Raw genomic sequence first — 16,797 nt, forward strand, 5'->3', positions numbered from 1 at the left:
CAGACCGAGGTCCATTCCCACACATCCACGCCACACAGATGAAAACAAAGAGCATACACACAGACACAGTGCCTAACCACAGCAACATCCCACAGCACACTTTACAAGATCTACACCCCACCTGTTGTCTCAGCGGATCAGACCTGGTCCTATCCCAGTTCTTTTTGTCTATCAAATCTGGCAGACTGGTGATGTCTAAATTGTTATTTTCTTTTATTTTAAGTGATGACTGTTCTCTCGTGGCAGCGTCAGAGAACACAGGGAGATCTGTTCCCATCAGCTGTTCGCTTTTTTTTGTCTTCATGGGGTGAATCGGTATTTTTATTGTGTGAATTTGCAGTCTAATTTGTCTGGCCTTCATGAATGGGCATATTGAAGAGAGGAGTGTATTCCCATGAACTGACAACCTTGTATAAATGTAAATGGTGTGGGGTTGATCCCTAATTGCCTCCATGTTGGGAAGAACAAATTTACTCTCCCCCTGAATTCAATTAAAAAACAGAGTGTAGATTTAGTGCATTACAGAATAACATAAGAATAAGAGTAATGGGATAAATGAAGAGGGCACTTAAGAGTCAAAATGAAAACATTGGTGAGAAAAAAGTGAGCAACAAAACATCTTTAAAATGTGTAAAGTAATTTATGAGGTAATTTTAACTGCATCCATTTAAACTCACCTGCTGAGTGAACTATAAGGTGTGATATATATATATAAATATATATATCATTTTTCAATCTCATTTAACAGCATTGGAAACAAAATGAAATTGGAAAAATAATTAAGGCCAGTTCAAATCAAGGCCTCGTCGTCATTCATAATGTTATACAAGAGGATATACAGCAAAATAAAATAACCACATGAATCTATTTAATAAAAACAACAAGTCTGACTTTGTGTAACAAGGCTAGACACGAGTTTCCTCCGCTGCTCTTTACCGTCAAGTCACTTTAAACGACTCATAATTTGCATTACGCTTGATCACAGCTTCTCTCATCTGTCTGGCCGAGTCGTCATTAAAAAAGCATTGCTCCTAGAAGACGGCTGCTCCACTCACAGAGGAAGCTCACTGACTGCTGCAGAGCCGTTTCAGGTGAGAAATCAAAAAGCTTATCTTCAGAGGAAAACAATCAACAAATACTCACTACTCACAATACACTAACACTCTGCAGGATCCATTGTTCTATCACACAGAACCTGAAAGTTTGGTAAATGTTGAAACAAGCAGATACAGAATTCATGCAGTAAGGTAACAAAATAAAAGAAATAAACAACATAAACATTAGGCCACAAGGTGTTAGACAACCATAGATTCTGCACCTCTGTGAGTCTGCTGGTTTGAAATACTCATCACTGAGAGATGATCACCATTCTTCTAAAGAGGACTGTCTAACACATCCATCATTTTCATACTCAACACCTTGTGCTTTGGAACGAAGCATCACCTTTTCTTATGTTTCTCCTCTTTTTTACTTCAGGCTTTTCCTGTAATGTAACTTATCACCTACCTGTTTGTAATATATGACATGTTAACATGGTTGGGACATGAACTACATGGGAAATCAAAAGGAGGAAGGGTTGAGAAGAAATCTGGGAGGATCAATAGAAACAGCGTGATTCAGAACTTTGGTTTGAGAAATATCACACACAAATTCAACAGAGAATCGACACCAGTAGATGAATGAAGTTTGACAAAGCTGCTTTGATCTGGACTACAACCTGTCGAACAGAGCAGCAGAAGCAGGTAAAAACGGTCTTCTCTTCTCACCTGATGGTAAAGAGTTTAATACAAATCAAGAGAGAGAGAGAGAGAGAGAGAGACATCTGCCATCTCTGTGTCACCCTCTCTCTCTCTCTCTCTCTCTTTCTCTCTCCCCTCCCGCTTGTCCTCTGTAGCAACATCTGCTTCCTCCGCAGCTCTTTCCCATCGTGTGGTGGGCGTGTCCTTTGTGTTAGCCCCCCAGTTTCATTGTTCTAGCCAATCATTGTCCTCGCCAAGCTGTTCCCACCATGCACCAGTAATGACCAGAAGGCACTGATGGGAGCTGGTGTCTCTGAAGGAATGGCTCTCTTTGCAAGTGCTATAGCCCCCAGGGAGAAATGACAAAAAGCAAAATAAAAACAAAAACAATGCTCTCGAGGAGGAATGAGAAATATGGCTTGCTTTAACACCTTTGACTTGGAAACGCCATCCCCCAAAGTGGGGATTCAATCAACAAGTATGTGTGCAATATCCATAGAAATGGCAAAAAAATTGATAGAGTCATGTTTTTGATATTAACTGAGTCAGAAAAGAGGGACAATCAAAGAGAGAGAAAAGCCAGAGGGGGGAGATGGAGTAAGTGAAAGAGAGAGTTGGAGCACTGGGAAAAGATCTGAGCCTGGTCCCTGGGGAGCTGCGACAGATGAAGTAGCTGAATAAGCTGTCTGTCATTGTGCAACTCGGGCTGCTGTGGTCACGTCGTTTGTTCAAACTCAACAATGGAGGATGGCTGAGAGAGAAACCTGTGTTTTCCCACAAGATTCAGCCCCAAAAAATCACTCGTCACTAATGGCCTGTTTGTGTGTGTGGGTATTAGTCCCACTGACAAATTGAAATGCTAATAAAGGACAGAGTGGAGAGAATAAAGTCAGCGAGTCTCTGTTATGATGCTGTTTGTTTTGCTCTGAATGAAAATCAACAAGAAGTCATGGAGACAATAAAGGCTTCAAATGTATCATCTGTAATCACACAAACGACTTATTTTTTGTTGTTATTTTACATAATGAGTTGTCAAGTGGCATTTAAATTCAGTTTAAACATCAGTTGATAAAACTGAATTTAAATCATTTATTCAAAAAGAGTAGAACCACTCTAGATGTTCTGAATCAAGTTTCCCACAGTACAAAAGGGGCAGATAAATAAAGAGAGCTCAAATGCATTTGTGCTTTTTATCGTGTTACATGTCATAATACAGATGCTGTTGCTTATTTGGTCAGACAGATAAAGTTAAAGCTGGACTATGTATCTTTTAAACCAACAAAAAATGTATTATTTCTCATGAAATGTTATATTTCCAGCAACAGAAATAATATAGAAAATGCACTGCCACTATAATTTTGGCCATTAAATTTTACTTTTTCCAATATGTCAGACTGGGGGCACTGGCTGAGAGATATTGTCAGTGGGTGACTGTAGTGAGTTTCTTCATAGTTTGCCAGCTGCCACAAAACATGAAAAAGAACCAAAAGGAAGGTGACCACAGGAGACATTGATCCTTTGCAGATTATATTAAATTAGTGCAAACATATATCACAAATAAAACTTGTTTCTCTTTAGCAAGATGTGTGGTGTCAGATGATGATCATGACCTGGACCTGATGATTTCATGGACTACAGGTACCTGCAATGTAAAAATCAAGTAGGAAACCGAGGCAATGTGAACGAAACTGACTTGGAATTTTTAGCAGTAGCTGCTGAGTCGTCAACCCGGCTGAGGACGACTCTTCCCCAGTCTGAATCTTGCTACTTTAATTATGCAACTGCTGTGGGTCCAGATGCAACAGTGTCCAGAACTGGGGAAAAAATGGTGGAGAAGTGAAAAAACTTACATCAAAGGTCCCCAGTTCGGCTCAAACCAGAGTCCTTGATCCACATGTCAACCTGTGGTTTACAAAGCCGTCCCTATTTCCTCAGTCTTATAGGGAAACATTGTTTCAACTTTAATCCCGAGAAAATGGCGTCCTCCTTGGCCCTACTTCACTTTTGCAGGAAAATGTGGAAGTTGTCTTCATTTAGTTTGAAGCATGCAGTGCGTTTTAATTAGTTTAGATTCAATTCAATACAGTTTTGTAAACCCCACATCTGTGTCCCAAAAAATCTGTGTTCATCATAAAGGTAAAGGTTATTGTTTGGCAAGCAGAGGTTAGTTTTAGAGTTAGGGTATATCTCCATGAAATGAATGCAAGTCTATGTCATTTTCCCAAGTGTCTTATGGCAATGTGAGTTTGTGTGTGTGTGTGCGTGCATGACTTTCTATAGATTTGAGGTCCAATTTCGACCAATTTATGAAAATTTTGGCCCCTCAACACAACTTCAAATGGCCTTTTGAGCGTTAAGACTTGTTTTAGGGTTAGGATTAGGTTAGATTTAGAGTCCTCACAACTATAGGAAAGAAGAATGTGTGTGTGTGTGTGTGTGTGTGTGTGTGTGTGTGTGTGTGTGTGTGTGTGTGTGTGTGTGTGTGTGTGTGTGTGTGTGTGTGACAGGTGACCATAGTATGGACAATACAAGGGTCAGTGGCCAAGTGTGAGCTCCTTTCTTACCCTCTTGTTCTCCTTTTCCAAGCAGCCTCTTTCATAAACGCACACACACAGACACACACACACGGACACTGACATGCATGCTCACGCACATGATCACGCTGACACTCACACATACATTCAAACAGATCAGTGAGAGGAGGGTGTGAATGGACAGATTAATCAGATTATAGCAGAGACACACTTAAACAGCCTGTTCTCTGGATTAGATATGGTCCTGCCCACTCCCTGTCAGAATAAAACGTGTGTGTGAGGAGAGAGGGCGAGCGTGAAAGAGACAATATATCATCATTATATTCAACATATATACTTATATTTTGGTGCGGATCTAGATCAGGGGCAAGATGAAAGAATTATTTTTGTAAGATTTCAAGATAGGGACGTTTTTCTACATTTTCACCCTTTTTCAGAGAATAATTCATGGATTTAGATTTTTTAAATCAGCTGTATTAAAAAGATTGATATCTATAAGTGAAATTTGATGCAGCTTAATGGAATTTAAGCGGATTTTTGGGTGGAGGTATGCGATCTGCTAGCTGCCATTCTAGTTTTTATTTGTATTTGTGACCCTATAGTCATCATCCTAAACCTGTATCATTAGTAAATGGTGATGGTGCAAAACTTAAAAAGTGAACAACATGGAAACAAAATGTTGAATACTATGGCTCCATAGGAAAGGGAACAGCAATATGAAGCTGATCTTGGACACTCCCCTGTGTAGTTTACCATAAGGAAGGTTTGATTCCCCCCCTCAGAAGTTCAAAGAGTGCTGTTCCTTATGTGCAACAGGGCAGCATATGGCAGCCAGTGACCAGGGCTTTGTCTGACTATTGACACCAGAGAGATGCCGAGAGGGAGGATGCGAGAGTGAGCGACTGTTCAGTGGTCGGAGGACAGCCTAACAACAACAAAAGACCAGCTTTAAGCCTGTCTCCTGTGATTTTCCAACTCAGCGAAAAGCTATTGTGGCCCTGAAAAAAAGTTAAGTTAAAAAGCTTAGCATGGTATGCGCTAACAACTGCCCGCTGCTTGCGTAATACAAACAAATAGTTTCTGAGCAGTCACAGTTGCAGTCGTTGAAAGGGCAACTGTTCCTGTGTGTACAACCAACGGGCAGGTCACGGCTACGATCTGTTGCTCTGTGAAGTCCGTTGAAATGTGGAGGATACCTCATTGACTCAGTGTGCATCAGTACATGAACTCAAGTGGCAGTAGACCAAGTGTAGAGCGCATACCACCGTCACAGCCCATGCTTAAAGCCTCCTTGAATTCAGTCAAGCTGCACCAAACTCCACACACTAATAGATATCACTCCAATAAATATGAATGATTTGTTCATGAATTATTCGTTGGGAAATTGGTAATTATGTTAAAAAAAGGCCCCATCTCACAATGTACTCACAATGAATATATGATCTTCACTTCACTTCTTTCTCTTTCCCCTCTGATCATGTGACCAACTTAATGTACTTTTTCCTCTGTAATTGTCGTTAATTTCTTATCATCAGTCATCTAATCTCACCATCTTGTGTGTGTTTATAGAGACTGTGAACCAGATGAGTTTCTTTGATGACTATTTCTACACTCCCAGTGGTCACTAAATGACACACACACACACACACACACACACACACACACACACACACACACACACACACACACACACACACACACACACACACACACACACACACACACACACACACAACACACAGAGTAGTCAGGCAGGGGCAACCGGGACTAAATCCAGACTGGTGGTTTCTCTCCCCAGCTATAAATACCCCTCTGCTTAAAAGAAGATCACACACACACACACACACACACACACACACACACACACACACACACACACACACACACACACACACACACACACACACACACACACACACACACACACACACACACACAGAAAGGATAGAGAAAGAGAGAGAAAAGAGAGGGAGAGTGAAAAGGAGAGCGAGAGAGGAATATACGATAAGTTAAAAGAAAAAAAAAATCAAACAAGACACAGTAATACACTTGTATGCAGCCTTGCACATCTCTCTCTCTCTCTCTCTCTCTCTCTCTTTCTCTCTCACTCAAACACACACACAAAGAGATGGCTCTGGCCTCAGAGCAGGCTAGCTAAGCAGTCTATGATTATGGGGTGTGTCTTTGTCTCATTTAGTGGTTCCACAAGGAGACAGTCTTCTGCTGTGTCAGACAAACTTACATACACACACACGCACACACATATACTCACACACATGCATGCACATATGCAAATACCAACACTCACTTAGCGACAACAAATCGCTCAGCTTGGATTTGTTAAATTGCCTTTTAGAGGAACTGCAAATGTAAAAAAGGCCGTATAGAGATTATTTTGCTTTGCCATCTTTTGAGATGATGCATGATGATTCAAACCTCACTCTGTTATTCCTAAATATAGCCAAAGCAATAGTTGTGCACACCAGATATAAATTAAGTTAACTACTTAACTTAGGTTCAGGATCAACCCATCATGCTTTGATCTACACCCATCACACTCTGATCTATGTACTTGATAAACCCATCAGACTCTGATCTATACCTGATCAACCCATCACACTCGGATCTATACCTGATCGAGCATGATTGGTTGACCTGATCAAACTATCATACTCTGATCTATACCTGATCAACCCATCACGCTTTGATCTATAGCTGATCAACCATCACGCTTTGATCTATACCTGATCAACCCATCACGCTTTGATCTATACCTGATCAACCCATCACGCTCTGATCTATGTACTTGATAAACCCATCACGCTCCGATCTATACCTGATCAACCCATCATGCTCTGATCTATGTACTTGATAAACCCATCACGCTCTGATCTATACCTGATCAACCCATCACGCTTTGATCTATACCTGATCAACCTATCATACTTTGATCTATACCTGATCAACCCATGATGCTTTGATCTATACCTGATCAACCCATCATGCTTTGATCTATACCTGATCAACCCATCACGCTTTGATCTATACCTGATCAACCCATCACACTCTGAACTATGTACTTGATAAACCCATCACACTCTGATCTATATTTGATCAACCCAGCACACTCTGCTATACCTGATCAACATATCACGCTCTGATCTATACCTGATCAACCCATCACACTTTGATCTATACCTGCTCAACCCATCACACTCTGATCTATACCTGATCAAACTATCATGCTCTGATCTAAATGCCTCTTTAACCCATCACACTCTGATCTATACCTAGTCAACCCATCACACTCTGATCTATACCCAGTCAACCCATCCTTTCCCTTCCCTTCATCCATTAACCCTTACCTCATCCCTACCCACATCCCTTCATCTTCTTCTCCCTCATCCCTTCTTATTCAGTTGGGTGCACATCTCTCTCACGCTGCATTGTAGGGGCCTACCGGGGGGCCGTAAACAGCTCGGGTGCAATGATCCTGAAATGGAACCCACAAACTTAGTCTCCCTCCACCCAGTCATCAGTACACTCTCCCTGCACTTCCACCGCTACCTCAACATCCATTCATCTATACTCTACATCCAATACATCAACTCCAGTAACAACCTGTAAACTACAAATTGTTAAGTTGTGGTCCTTGCTACTAAAACTCCCATTACTGTGAGATAAAGCCACCGCACAGAAGGAAATTGTAGCAACTTAATTTTCATGATCTGTATACTTCTAATGTGCATGAGATGATAATTAAAAACATGATAACAGTCAACAGCAGATGTTCTATATTTCATTCCTCTTTTATTTTGGAAAAATATTGCGTTGTTTTCCAGTAATAAAAATGACAGGCTCTGTACATACGACTTTTATCTTAAATACAACACAGTCACAGTGGTCTCAAGTGCCTAACACATACATGCATACATACAAACTTACATACATACATTATCTGCCAAATAAAAACTGTCCAACTTAAATTATAAGAGATTTAACAAAAAACATCACAACAAAATGAAACACAAATAATTACATCATTAAATTAAAAGAATACGCCTTTCTTTAGATAACAAATAAAATAAAATAAAACAATTGATCCTAACCAATGGCAGGCAGGGTGATGGTGTCCTTCAATTGGCTAATAGTGGAAGACTGGGGGTGAGGGGAGCGGGATTGGGCAGTGCACACACCTGACACCACACAAATGACATCACCTTCTCTGTACACACACACTCATACACACACACCTCCATAGTGCAATGAGGTCTTGGCAGTTAAGACTAGTCCATCATAGCTCACTTGGAAACATGACAGCATCATCAGAGGTCGGGACAATTATGACAAATTATTTAATTTTTAACAGTGAAACAATAATTTCACTTTATCCAGGATTTTTTGTAGCAGAACACAAATAACAAATTAATTCATAATGAATTATTGTTTGTTTTGCCTGATTTATTTCTCTTTGTTTGTCCTCCAATACTGAAAGTGTTTCCTGAGTCACTCTGCCCAAAACATTGCCCTGTGTATTAAAACCTTCAGGGGTCAGAGGCCAGTATGGCCCAACAGGATCCATGTTGGATCGATCTGCAGTCACTACTGGAATCTTCAGTTCGGTTATTTCTGCTGAGAACCAGCTCAGCCAACATCGTCTCTGTCAGTGCTGCAGAGTTAAAGATGTAAAGCTGGAGTAGCTGTTTAAAAAATTTTAAAGTTCCAATTAAGTTTTTTTTTATGAATTCTTAGCAGCTGCAGTTTGAAAACTTCTAATGTTGCTATAACTCCACCCTCAACTCTGCAGCACTGCACAGAACCGGAACTGTTCAATATCCACGACAGCTTTTACACTGAATTGTAAAACCACAACACATAACAGTACTACAACAGTACTTCAAAAGTTCTGAGTACTCCAAAGGTACTAAACTGTTCAATCAGTACTCCACAGTACTACAATATTATTGGTCAACATCCAAATCAATACTTCGCTGTTGACCAGCAGAGAGGAGTTCATCCTGGTACGAGCAGTAAATCATCCAGTACTGCAACAAGACATCAAACGAGCTCTTCATCAGTTCTCCAGCAGTTATCATTCAAACTCATGATTACATGTTCAGCACTGTTTCTGTACAAAGTTTGTAGAACTGCTAGCACTGTCTTTTGGTACTTTGTCCATAGTACTGCGTCAGCATCCATCGAGGGTCAAAATTGTCTTGTATTCACACGTAGCACTAAAGTACTTAGGCCTTGATGAATACTCTGCTGGCTCAGCAGCACCGTGGCTCAAAAGTCCTCCGGAAAAATCCCAGGGAACAGCAGCAAACAGCAGGAGTAGAACCTCCTGGAGACAAGATGAGCTGTACTGCTCAGGGCTGGTGAGTGTGTGGATCAACCACAACCAGAGGAAACTGGTCCGGTATCATACCTGTAATACAGAAAAAAAACATCAGTGTCTCGTTTCTTTTAACACACCGTGTTGGGGGGGGGGTGGGGTTACATTTATATCATACATTTGCCAGGAGGATAAATATATTTCTGTATCCTCACCTCTGTAGCGATGATACATTCATCCTTCTGGTCCGACATGACGTAAACAGACTGGTATTTGGTGTCAGTGGTACACTGGTACCTGCTGTCACTGGGACAGTGGTATTCAGCATCACTGGTTGATGGGTACATGACGTCACTGCTTGCAGGGTACTTGACATCAGTGGTTGACTGGTATTTGACGTCACTGGTTGATGGGTACTTGACGTCACTGGTTGATGGGTACTTGACGTCACTGGTTGATCGGTACTTGACGTCACTGGTTGATGGGTACTTGACGTCACTGGATGACTGGTATTTGACATCACTGGTTGACTGGTATTTAAGATCACTTACTGCGTGATAGTTCAGTTCACTGGAGGACTGATAATTTGCTTCATTGCAGCTTGGTGACTCTTCATCGTATTTCTTTTCTGATGCATCACTGTGGGAAAGGAACGATAACAGTTTACAAACAGATTCAGAGATACCACCCTCCAAACAACAAATGCTAAAGTCATTGAATGCACGATGTACATTTTTAGCAAGCTTAGTTTGAGGAACGCATGATTCTAAGTTTCAAAAGAGTTTACCTATTTAAGTGTATATTTTGAAAACTACGTACCTCTTTTGTCTCTTCCTGTATCTTTCCTCTGAGTCAAACTCATCCAGCATTTCACAGTTGACCTCTGGCTCATCGTGCTCCTCTTCTTTACACAGCAGCAGCTCCTCCGGCCGGACCTCATGCACCAGGTTGTACTCCACACTGGGATAGCGAGTCTTAAAGCCGTTCTTCTCTGATCCATTGAGCCCGCTGATTCCACTCAGACCACCCAGCGACCCAGCAAGGTCTGAATGGTAATCCACCTTCTTGTTGGTGTTTTTAATGGACGCCGTCATCAAAGCACCCACTTCCTTGTCAGTGCGGAGACAATTGTTGGTGGTCGTCAGGTTGTTCATGGTCTCGTGGCTGTCACTGTGGACACTGTCACTGTGGTGACTTTGCCGATCTTGCAGTTTGACACGAATGTAGACAACCATCACTGAGCAACCAATCAGGATCACCAGAACGAGGAAGACACCGGCACACACGGCCGTCCATGGGAATCCGCTATCGTCATCCTCCTCCTCTTCAACATTTCCTTTTTCCGGTGAAGAATATCGCCGATCCGGTCCGTCCACCACCGGCTGACCTTTAGGAACCTCTGGTAAGAGGAACTGGCAGTTGTGACCACCATAGCCAGGCACACAAGCACACACATAACGCCCGCCACGCTCGTGGCAGGTAGCTCCGTTGTGGCAGGGGTTGTGAGAGCAGCGGGAGATGGGGGAGCTGCAGTTTTTGCCAGTGTAGCCTGTGGAAGAAATCAGAGATTATCAGTCTAGAACCAAACTAATCTAAAACTGTATAAAAAAGACGAAGCACATCAACATAATCCATCAAGAGAGATCTGTTTGAAGCTGCCATACCTGGAGGGCAGGTACAGGTGTAGCCGTTCACTCCCTCTTGACACGTCCCACCGTTCTGACAGGGGAAGGATAGACAGTGTCCAGAGATGCTGCCGCTGTCCTCACAGTTAGGACCAGAAAATCCGTCAAGACACTGACAGAGGTAGGAGTTCACCAGATCCACACATTCTGCACCTGCAGAGGGGACAGGGATTGAGACAAAGACTGAAGGTTAGTCCCAAAACATTTACTTCCTGGTGCAGGTTTAATTGTAGGTTATTTATAGTTGATGTAAAAACATAGAAGACAAATTACCATTCAAACAAGGGTTGGAGGAGCAGTGGTCGATTTTCTTCTCGCAGTTGAAGCCGGCGTATCCCAACGGGCACTGACAAAAGTAGCCCCCTTCAGGGTTGTTGACACAATGTCCCCCATTGAAACAAGGCCCATCTGCACAGGTACTGGCGCTCAACTCGCAGTTGTTGCCGTAGAAACCAGGCGGACAGGTGCACTTGTAGCCATTGTCGTTATCCTACATTGGGAAGAATGTAAACAGTGGTTACATTAAGGCTTGTTGCCAGAATATAATTTGTTGTTTTTTTGTCTTCCTCTCGTGATACTCACAGTGCAGCTGCCTCCGTTGCGACAGGGGTTTCCAGAACATTCATTAACCTGGACCTCACAGCTGGCGCCCGAGAATCCAGGTAGACAGGAGCAAGTGTAGCTGCCCTGGCCAGTGTTGGTACAGGTGGCTCCATTAAGGCAGGGCTTATGGTGCGTACAGTAGTTCAGATCTGGAACCATCAACAATAAACAACATTAATGCACAGCACATTGTAAATTTGAAGGGGAAAAAACGGAGGGATTTTAACAAAGTGGTAAATCCTTCAGTGAACTCACCCTGGTTGCAGAAGAGCCCGCCCCATCCCTCCTGGCAGTTACATTGCCAGGGTTGTTGGCAGGTGCCATGGAGGCAGCCTGGGTAACGGATACAGTCATCACAGTAACGTCCACTGAAGCCCACACGACACCTGTTAACACACAACATTCAGTCAGTATTGCTCATAACAGAAACAAGGATAATGATGATAATGTAAAATGTTACATTTAAATCAGGTGTGAAAAAAACCCAATATCCAGAGTTTCTGTACTTACTTGCACTCTCCTGGTTTTTCACAGAAGCCATGTTCTTCATCACAGCCAGGAAGACAGATTGCTAGAGAGGAAAGAAAAGATGACAAGTGAATTATGGGAAACATGTTTGCCCTCCATAGGCGTTTTCAAACTGGTGCCTGTCTGGTTGGTTTGATCCAGTTTGTTTACATGCCCCGTCTGTCTATTGCTACGCTGCAACAGAGGCTTATGAAAACATGTTTGGTGGTTCACATCACTTTGTAGCTGGAAGAGTATAAAATATTGAGGGTAATCGGGGTCATCGGGTCACTTCTGACTGCAGGCTCAAACCCTTTGGTTTCTTAAATTTTGAAAAACTTGTATAAAACGTTGCTTCACAGCTATAACATCCTTTGGGGGGCTTCGAGAGCTTTTGGTCACCAAAGTGGGGAACCAGCCAACAAGCCCCTTATTTAACATGGTTGCTCTCCGACACAAAAGCGTTGCACACAAAGCCTCCTTTCTCCCCTTGACTGTGGGTCAGAAGTCCCTTTTCTCACCCTTGCCACCCCCATCTCACCCCACCCTACCATCCCTCCTCCTTCTGATCCTCCTCTCTTCCTCTTCCATTCACCTATCCCCTCTCTTCTTCTCCTCTCTTCTTGCTCTCCTTCCCCTCCTCTGCTCCTCCCGTCTCTCCTCACACTCCTCCTCCTCCCCCCCCCAGGGCCAGCTGGTCTGTGTGGAGCTAACCACCAGACAGCTGCTCCATTGTCTCCTCTCACCGAGCAGCTGCCCCCTCCACAACAATACACAACCCTGCTTGGCCAATCAACAGCCCGGGCCGCAACAATGCAGGACCCCCACTTGGCCAATCGGGGAGGAGGTTTGGGGCAAAGGAGGCCGCAGTGGTCTAATGGAAGGCACGCGGCGTGTGAATTACTGAGGAGCCAGTGCGGCTCATTAGAATGGAGGCCTCTGGAGCTATGGGATAACTAACTGACGCCTGTTGCACACGGGCCCCGCATTAGGAGGTGGAAAAAGTCCCTAAACAATAATGATTGGCAAGGGACTGTTGGGGGAAATGAACTTTGAAAAGTAGCTTTAGAAACTTTGTAGAAATTAAAAAACACTCAAAGTTTTTACCTCATCACTGTTGATTTAGGGCTCTTTACAGTTTTGATGGTGAAATGTTTTTTTCTAACCTCATCATCCAGTTTAAGTCAAAATCAATAATTATTCCTTATGTACTGAGGAAACATTTTGGGATCAGATGCTCTATGTAAACATCAACATCGAGTGCTAATCACTGTGCTGCTCCTGAAGCTCATCTGTCTCACTAGCATCTGTTAGTGAATTCAAATATCACCTTGAGCAAGACTACAACTGTTTCCTCTCAACATGTTGCACAAACCCCCTGAAAGATATACTGCTGGATTAATAAATCGAACCCACTTACGTTCAGTGCAGTAATGTCCCTTCCAGCCAGAGTTGCATATGATCTCCCCACGCTCGCCACAGGTGAAGTGGCCAAAGGCATCGTCTCGGGGCCGACAGAAGACAGAACAGCCGTCGCCGTAGTAGTGCTCGTCACACATGAAGCGATAGGAGTAACGAAGCTCCGTCCCGCCGGATGTCTGCATGTCCTTGAACCACTCCTCTCCCACGGTGAGGTGACGCTGGGTGGTGACCCTGCTGATCAGATGCTCTGGGTTGTCTGTAGAAGAGAAGCGTGCAGCTTGTTATTGATCATATCTTATTACTGCTAGATAAGTTATGAGTTATATTTCTTGTTTTAATTTGCTAAACAATGCTTACATTTGTGAACTGTGCATTCTTATTAAAAAAACTGACTGATTAAAGTTAAAACTTTGGCATCCACAGGGTTTTTACATTTCTATCTTCACCACCCATACTCCCCCTGTCTTGTGCTGCTAGTTAGTCATCATTAGTGCAGTGATAAGCACAGGAGATAAAAGATAACAGTGGCAAATATCTCACCACTGGAACAAATCACAACAAACACCTGCTAAAACTATGGGTGGCCTTTTCCCTGCATGTGTGATGTTAAAGAAACCTGGTGCTTTAAAACATAGAGACTGTGTTTAAAATAATTTACTTATCATCATGGCCCACTGATCTACATTAGAAAATCAAGTAAGTTGTAACATAAGCAGGTTTTATGCACGAAGTGGATATTTACTTTAGGTTTTTTTAGCATTTCACAGATGTTCAGTCAGAAATATCATCTAGATTACGCTTTAATATGTTGAACTATTAGTCCTATCAGGAGATAGCACAACAAAGTAGGCAATGTAGATAATTTAACACATCATCTGTTTCTAAAGGAAGACCTGTGTGTAGAAATTGTAAGCATATAAGTGGCTCTTAAGCATAATAGGCCTAAAATAAAACAAAACCTACAACATTTATCAGACTTAGTGTGTCCCACTTATCACCAATGACTGAAGCACTATGTGAAAAAAACGTGCTACTGAGAGAAACCAGGCCACTATCAGCCTTCTGGCACTGTCTTTGAGTTACAGTGCTGCCTTCTCTGGCTGCCACCCACCTGTTGCCAGGTCGTCCAGGGAGTCAGTGTGCAGGGCTTCAATGATCAGTGAAAACGTCCCCTGAGGAGAGACAGAGACACAGAGAGAGTCAACAGCTGCTGGGCCTGGAGGCCTCCCTCCCTCCCACAGCAGAGGGCCATTAGAGGAGGCCTCCCAATAAACTTCACAGCCTAATTCCCGTGTTGATTAGGGGCCTAATAAGGGCCACTACCTGCTCCCCTTTTCACACCCTGCCACTATCACACTCGCTCGCCGCCGTAAAACCAAACGAGGCGGAATTTCACGCTGCGCTGCCAATGATGTGCCAACTCAGAGGATGTTAAATTTCCCACCACGCCTGCATGCGTGGTCGGAGGAGAGAGGGAGCGTTTGGTGAAAACCCTCCCACCACTCCCCCCACCACACACGCACACACACACACACACACACACACACACACACACACACACACACACACACACACACACACACACACACACTCTCCTCCCCTCCCACCAAAGAGCACAGGAACACTACAATAGCCCCTCTCACACACTGCTGACAAAGACCCTCACAAGTGTTGAGTTTGGGAGCATCTGTTGCGTTTTGCACTCTTCAAAGCTAATGTGTCCCACTGGAATAAGACCATAACAACTCCACTGTCTGTCTGCGCATGCTTTTCATTACTACTGCAAAATGTGACTCATGGTAATACAGTCATTCTGCATGTCAGAAATATTAGTGTTTGAATTAAATGCATATAGGGTTAATATGGAATATTACAGGGGATGGTGGTTTCTTGAAGGTATTGAAGGTAATGCCCAAAAAGTTATAAATTACTTATTATCAATAAGTGCTGGGGAGGATGGATTAATATGGTGGCATAAATAATAAGCCACCCTTCGTCCATTGTCATTGAAACACTCACCGGCCATGTGAAGGAGAAGGGAAAGTGCACCGGGTTGGTGAAGCTGTCCGCATTGGTCTCCGGCACCTGGAAGGAATTGGAGCCGAGTACCGGAGTCACAGCCCCGCCGTAGGTGCAGGGAGGCTCGGGGGACACGTTGACCTGGTAGTGCTTCAGACAGATCCGAAAGAAAGTCTTGCACTCGCAGTGCTGGTGTCCCTGCGGATGCGCGGAGCCTCCAGCGCAGCAGTTCGCGTTCCCCGTTATCCCTTTCTTGTTGAGGAACTCCTGCAGCTTCAGCTCAAACACCCCGGAACATGAAACCTATACACAAGCGGCAACACACACACAAACACACATGTCAGCCCGGTGCGTTCCACACAGAGTGGGGGAAATATGCGCATTTAAAATGTGAAAATCAGTGCAGAGATAAGAGCGAGTTGGATAATTCATCCTCAGTGGACCTACCTGGCAGGTGAGCAGGGACAGAGTGACAACCAGGAGCAGAGACAGACGTCCCATTGTGTTGACTGCCCTCCAACAAGCGGTGAAAGCTCCACAGGGTCCGAGCAGCCAAACTCAAACACACATGGAGAAAGTTTCCACTCACAGTCAAGGTGAAGCCTTGACGCACGGGAGGGAGGATGAGGAGAAAGTTTGTCCTGGGACGCGTCTGTTCCCACAACGAGCCAGAAAAAGTTTTACAGTGTCAAAAAGTAATCCTCAGCAAAAAAAGATGAAGAAGGATCCTCTCGGTGAATGAAATCCCCGTTGGAAATATAAGAGAGTTAATTCCAGTCAACCCAGAGGCAGCTCTCGATGTGATGATGGCCTTGTTTATTTTCCCACTTGCTTCATAATGATATGCTGATCCTGAAACGCAGAAAACGAGTTTCTCTGTCTCTCTCGGTTTAACAGTGTGTGTGTCTGATGGCTCTCCTGCCCCTGCACAGGGTTTTATACCGGGGCCAGCA

The 16,797-nt window shown here is 43.4% G+C and overlaps 1 protein-coding gene across 2 annotated transcripts; it reads right to left on the minus strand.

The window, feature by feature from the left end:
- Positions 1–8,089: 8,089 nt before the first annotated feature.
- dld (deltaD) lies at positions 8,090–16,797 on the minus strand. 2 transcript variants are annotated; one of them, XM_035151570.1, is made up of 12 exons: positions 16,292–16,797; positions 15,845–16,147; positions 14,937–14,997; positions 13,824–14,081; positions 12,407–12,467; positions 12,152–12,282; positions 11,876–12,045; positions 11,567–11,783; positions 11,273–11,446; positions 10,428–11,157; positions 9,824–10,247; positions 8,090–9,701 (listed from the first exon to the last, which is right to left on the minus strand). In XM_035151570.1, exons 1-12 carry the CDS (start codon positions 16,343–16,345, stop codon positions 9,696–9,698), a joined length of 2,589 nt encoding a protein of 862 aa, XP_035007461.1. In that variant the 5' UTR covers positions 16,346–16,797; the 3' UTR covers positions 8,090–9,695. The 2 variants fall into 2 exon arrangements, with proteins under 2 accessions (XP_035007461.1, XP_035007372.1); XM_035151481.1 differs by lacking the exon at positions 8,090–9,701 and having other exon boundaries at positions 9,772–10,247.

Source organism: Hippoglossus stenolepis, chromosome 1 (assembly GCF_022539355.2).
Source record: "Hippoglossus stenolepis isolate QCI-W04-F060 chromosome 1, HSTE1.2, whole genome shotgun sequence".
Classification (NCBI taxonomy): domain Eukaryota; kingdom Metazoa; phylum Chordata; class Actinopteri; order Pleuronectiformes; family Pleuronectidae; genus Hippoglossus; species Hippoglossus stenolepis.

Bases quoted from the DNA above. Each gene is read 5' to 3' on its own strand.
- dld (XM_035151481.1), bottom strand. From the start codon at position 16,345: ATGGGACGTCTGTCTCTGCTCCTGGTTGTCACTCTGTCCCTGCTCACC. The intron at 11,447-11,566 runs GTAATTTGTCTT...TCCCCTCTGCAG, and splicing joins CTCCAACCCTTGTTTGAATG to GTGCAGAATGTGTGGATCTG. The intron at 10,248-10,427 runs GTACGTAGTTTT...CCTTTCCCACAG, and splicing joins TACAGGAAGAGACAAAAGAG to TGATGCATCAGAAAAGAAAT.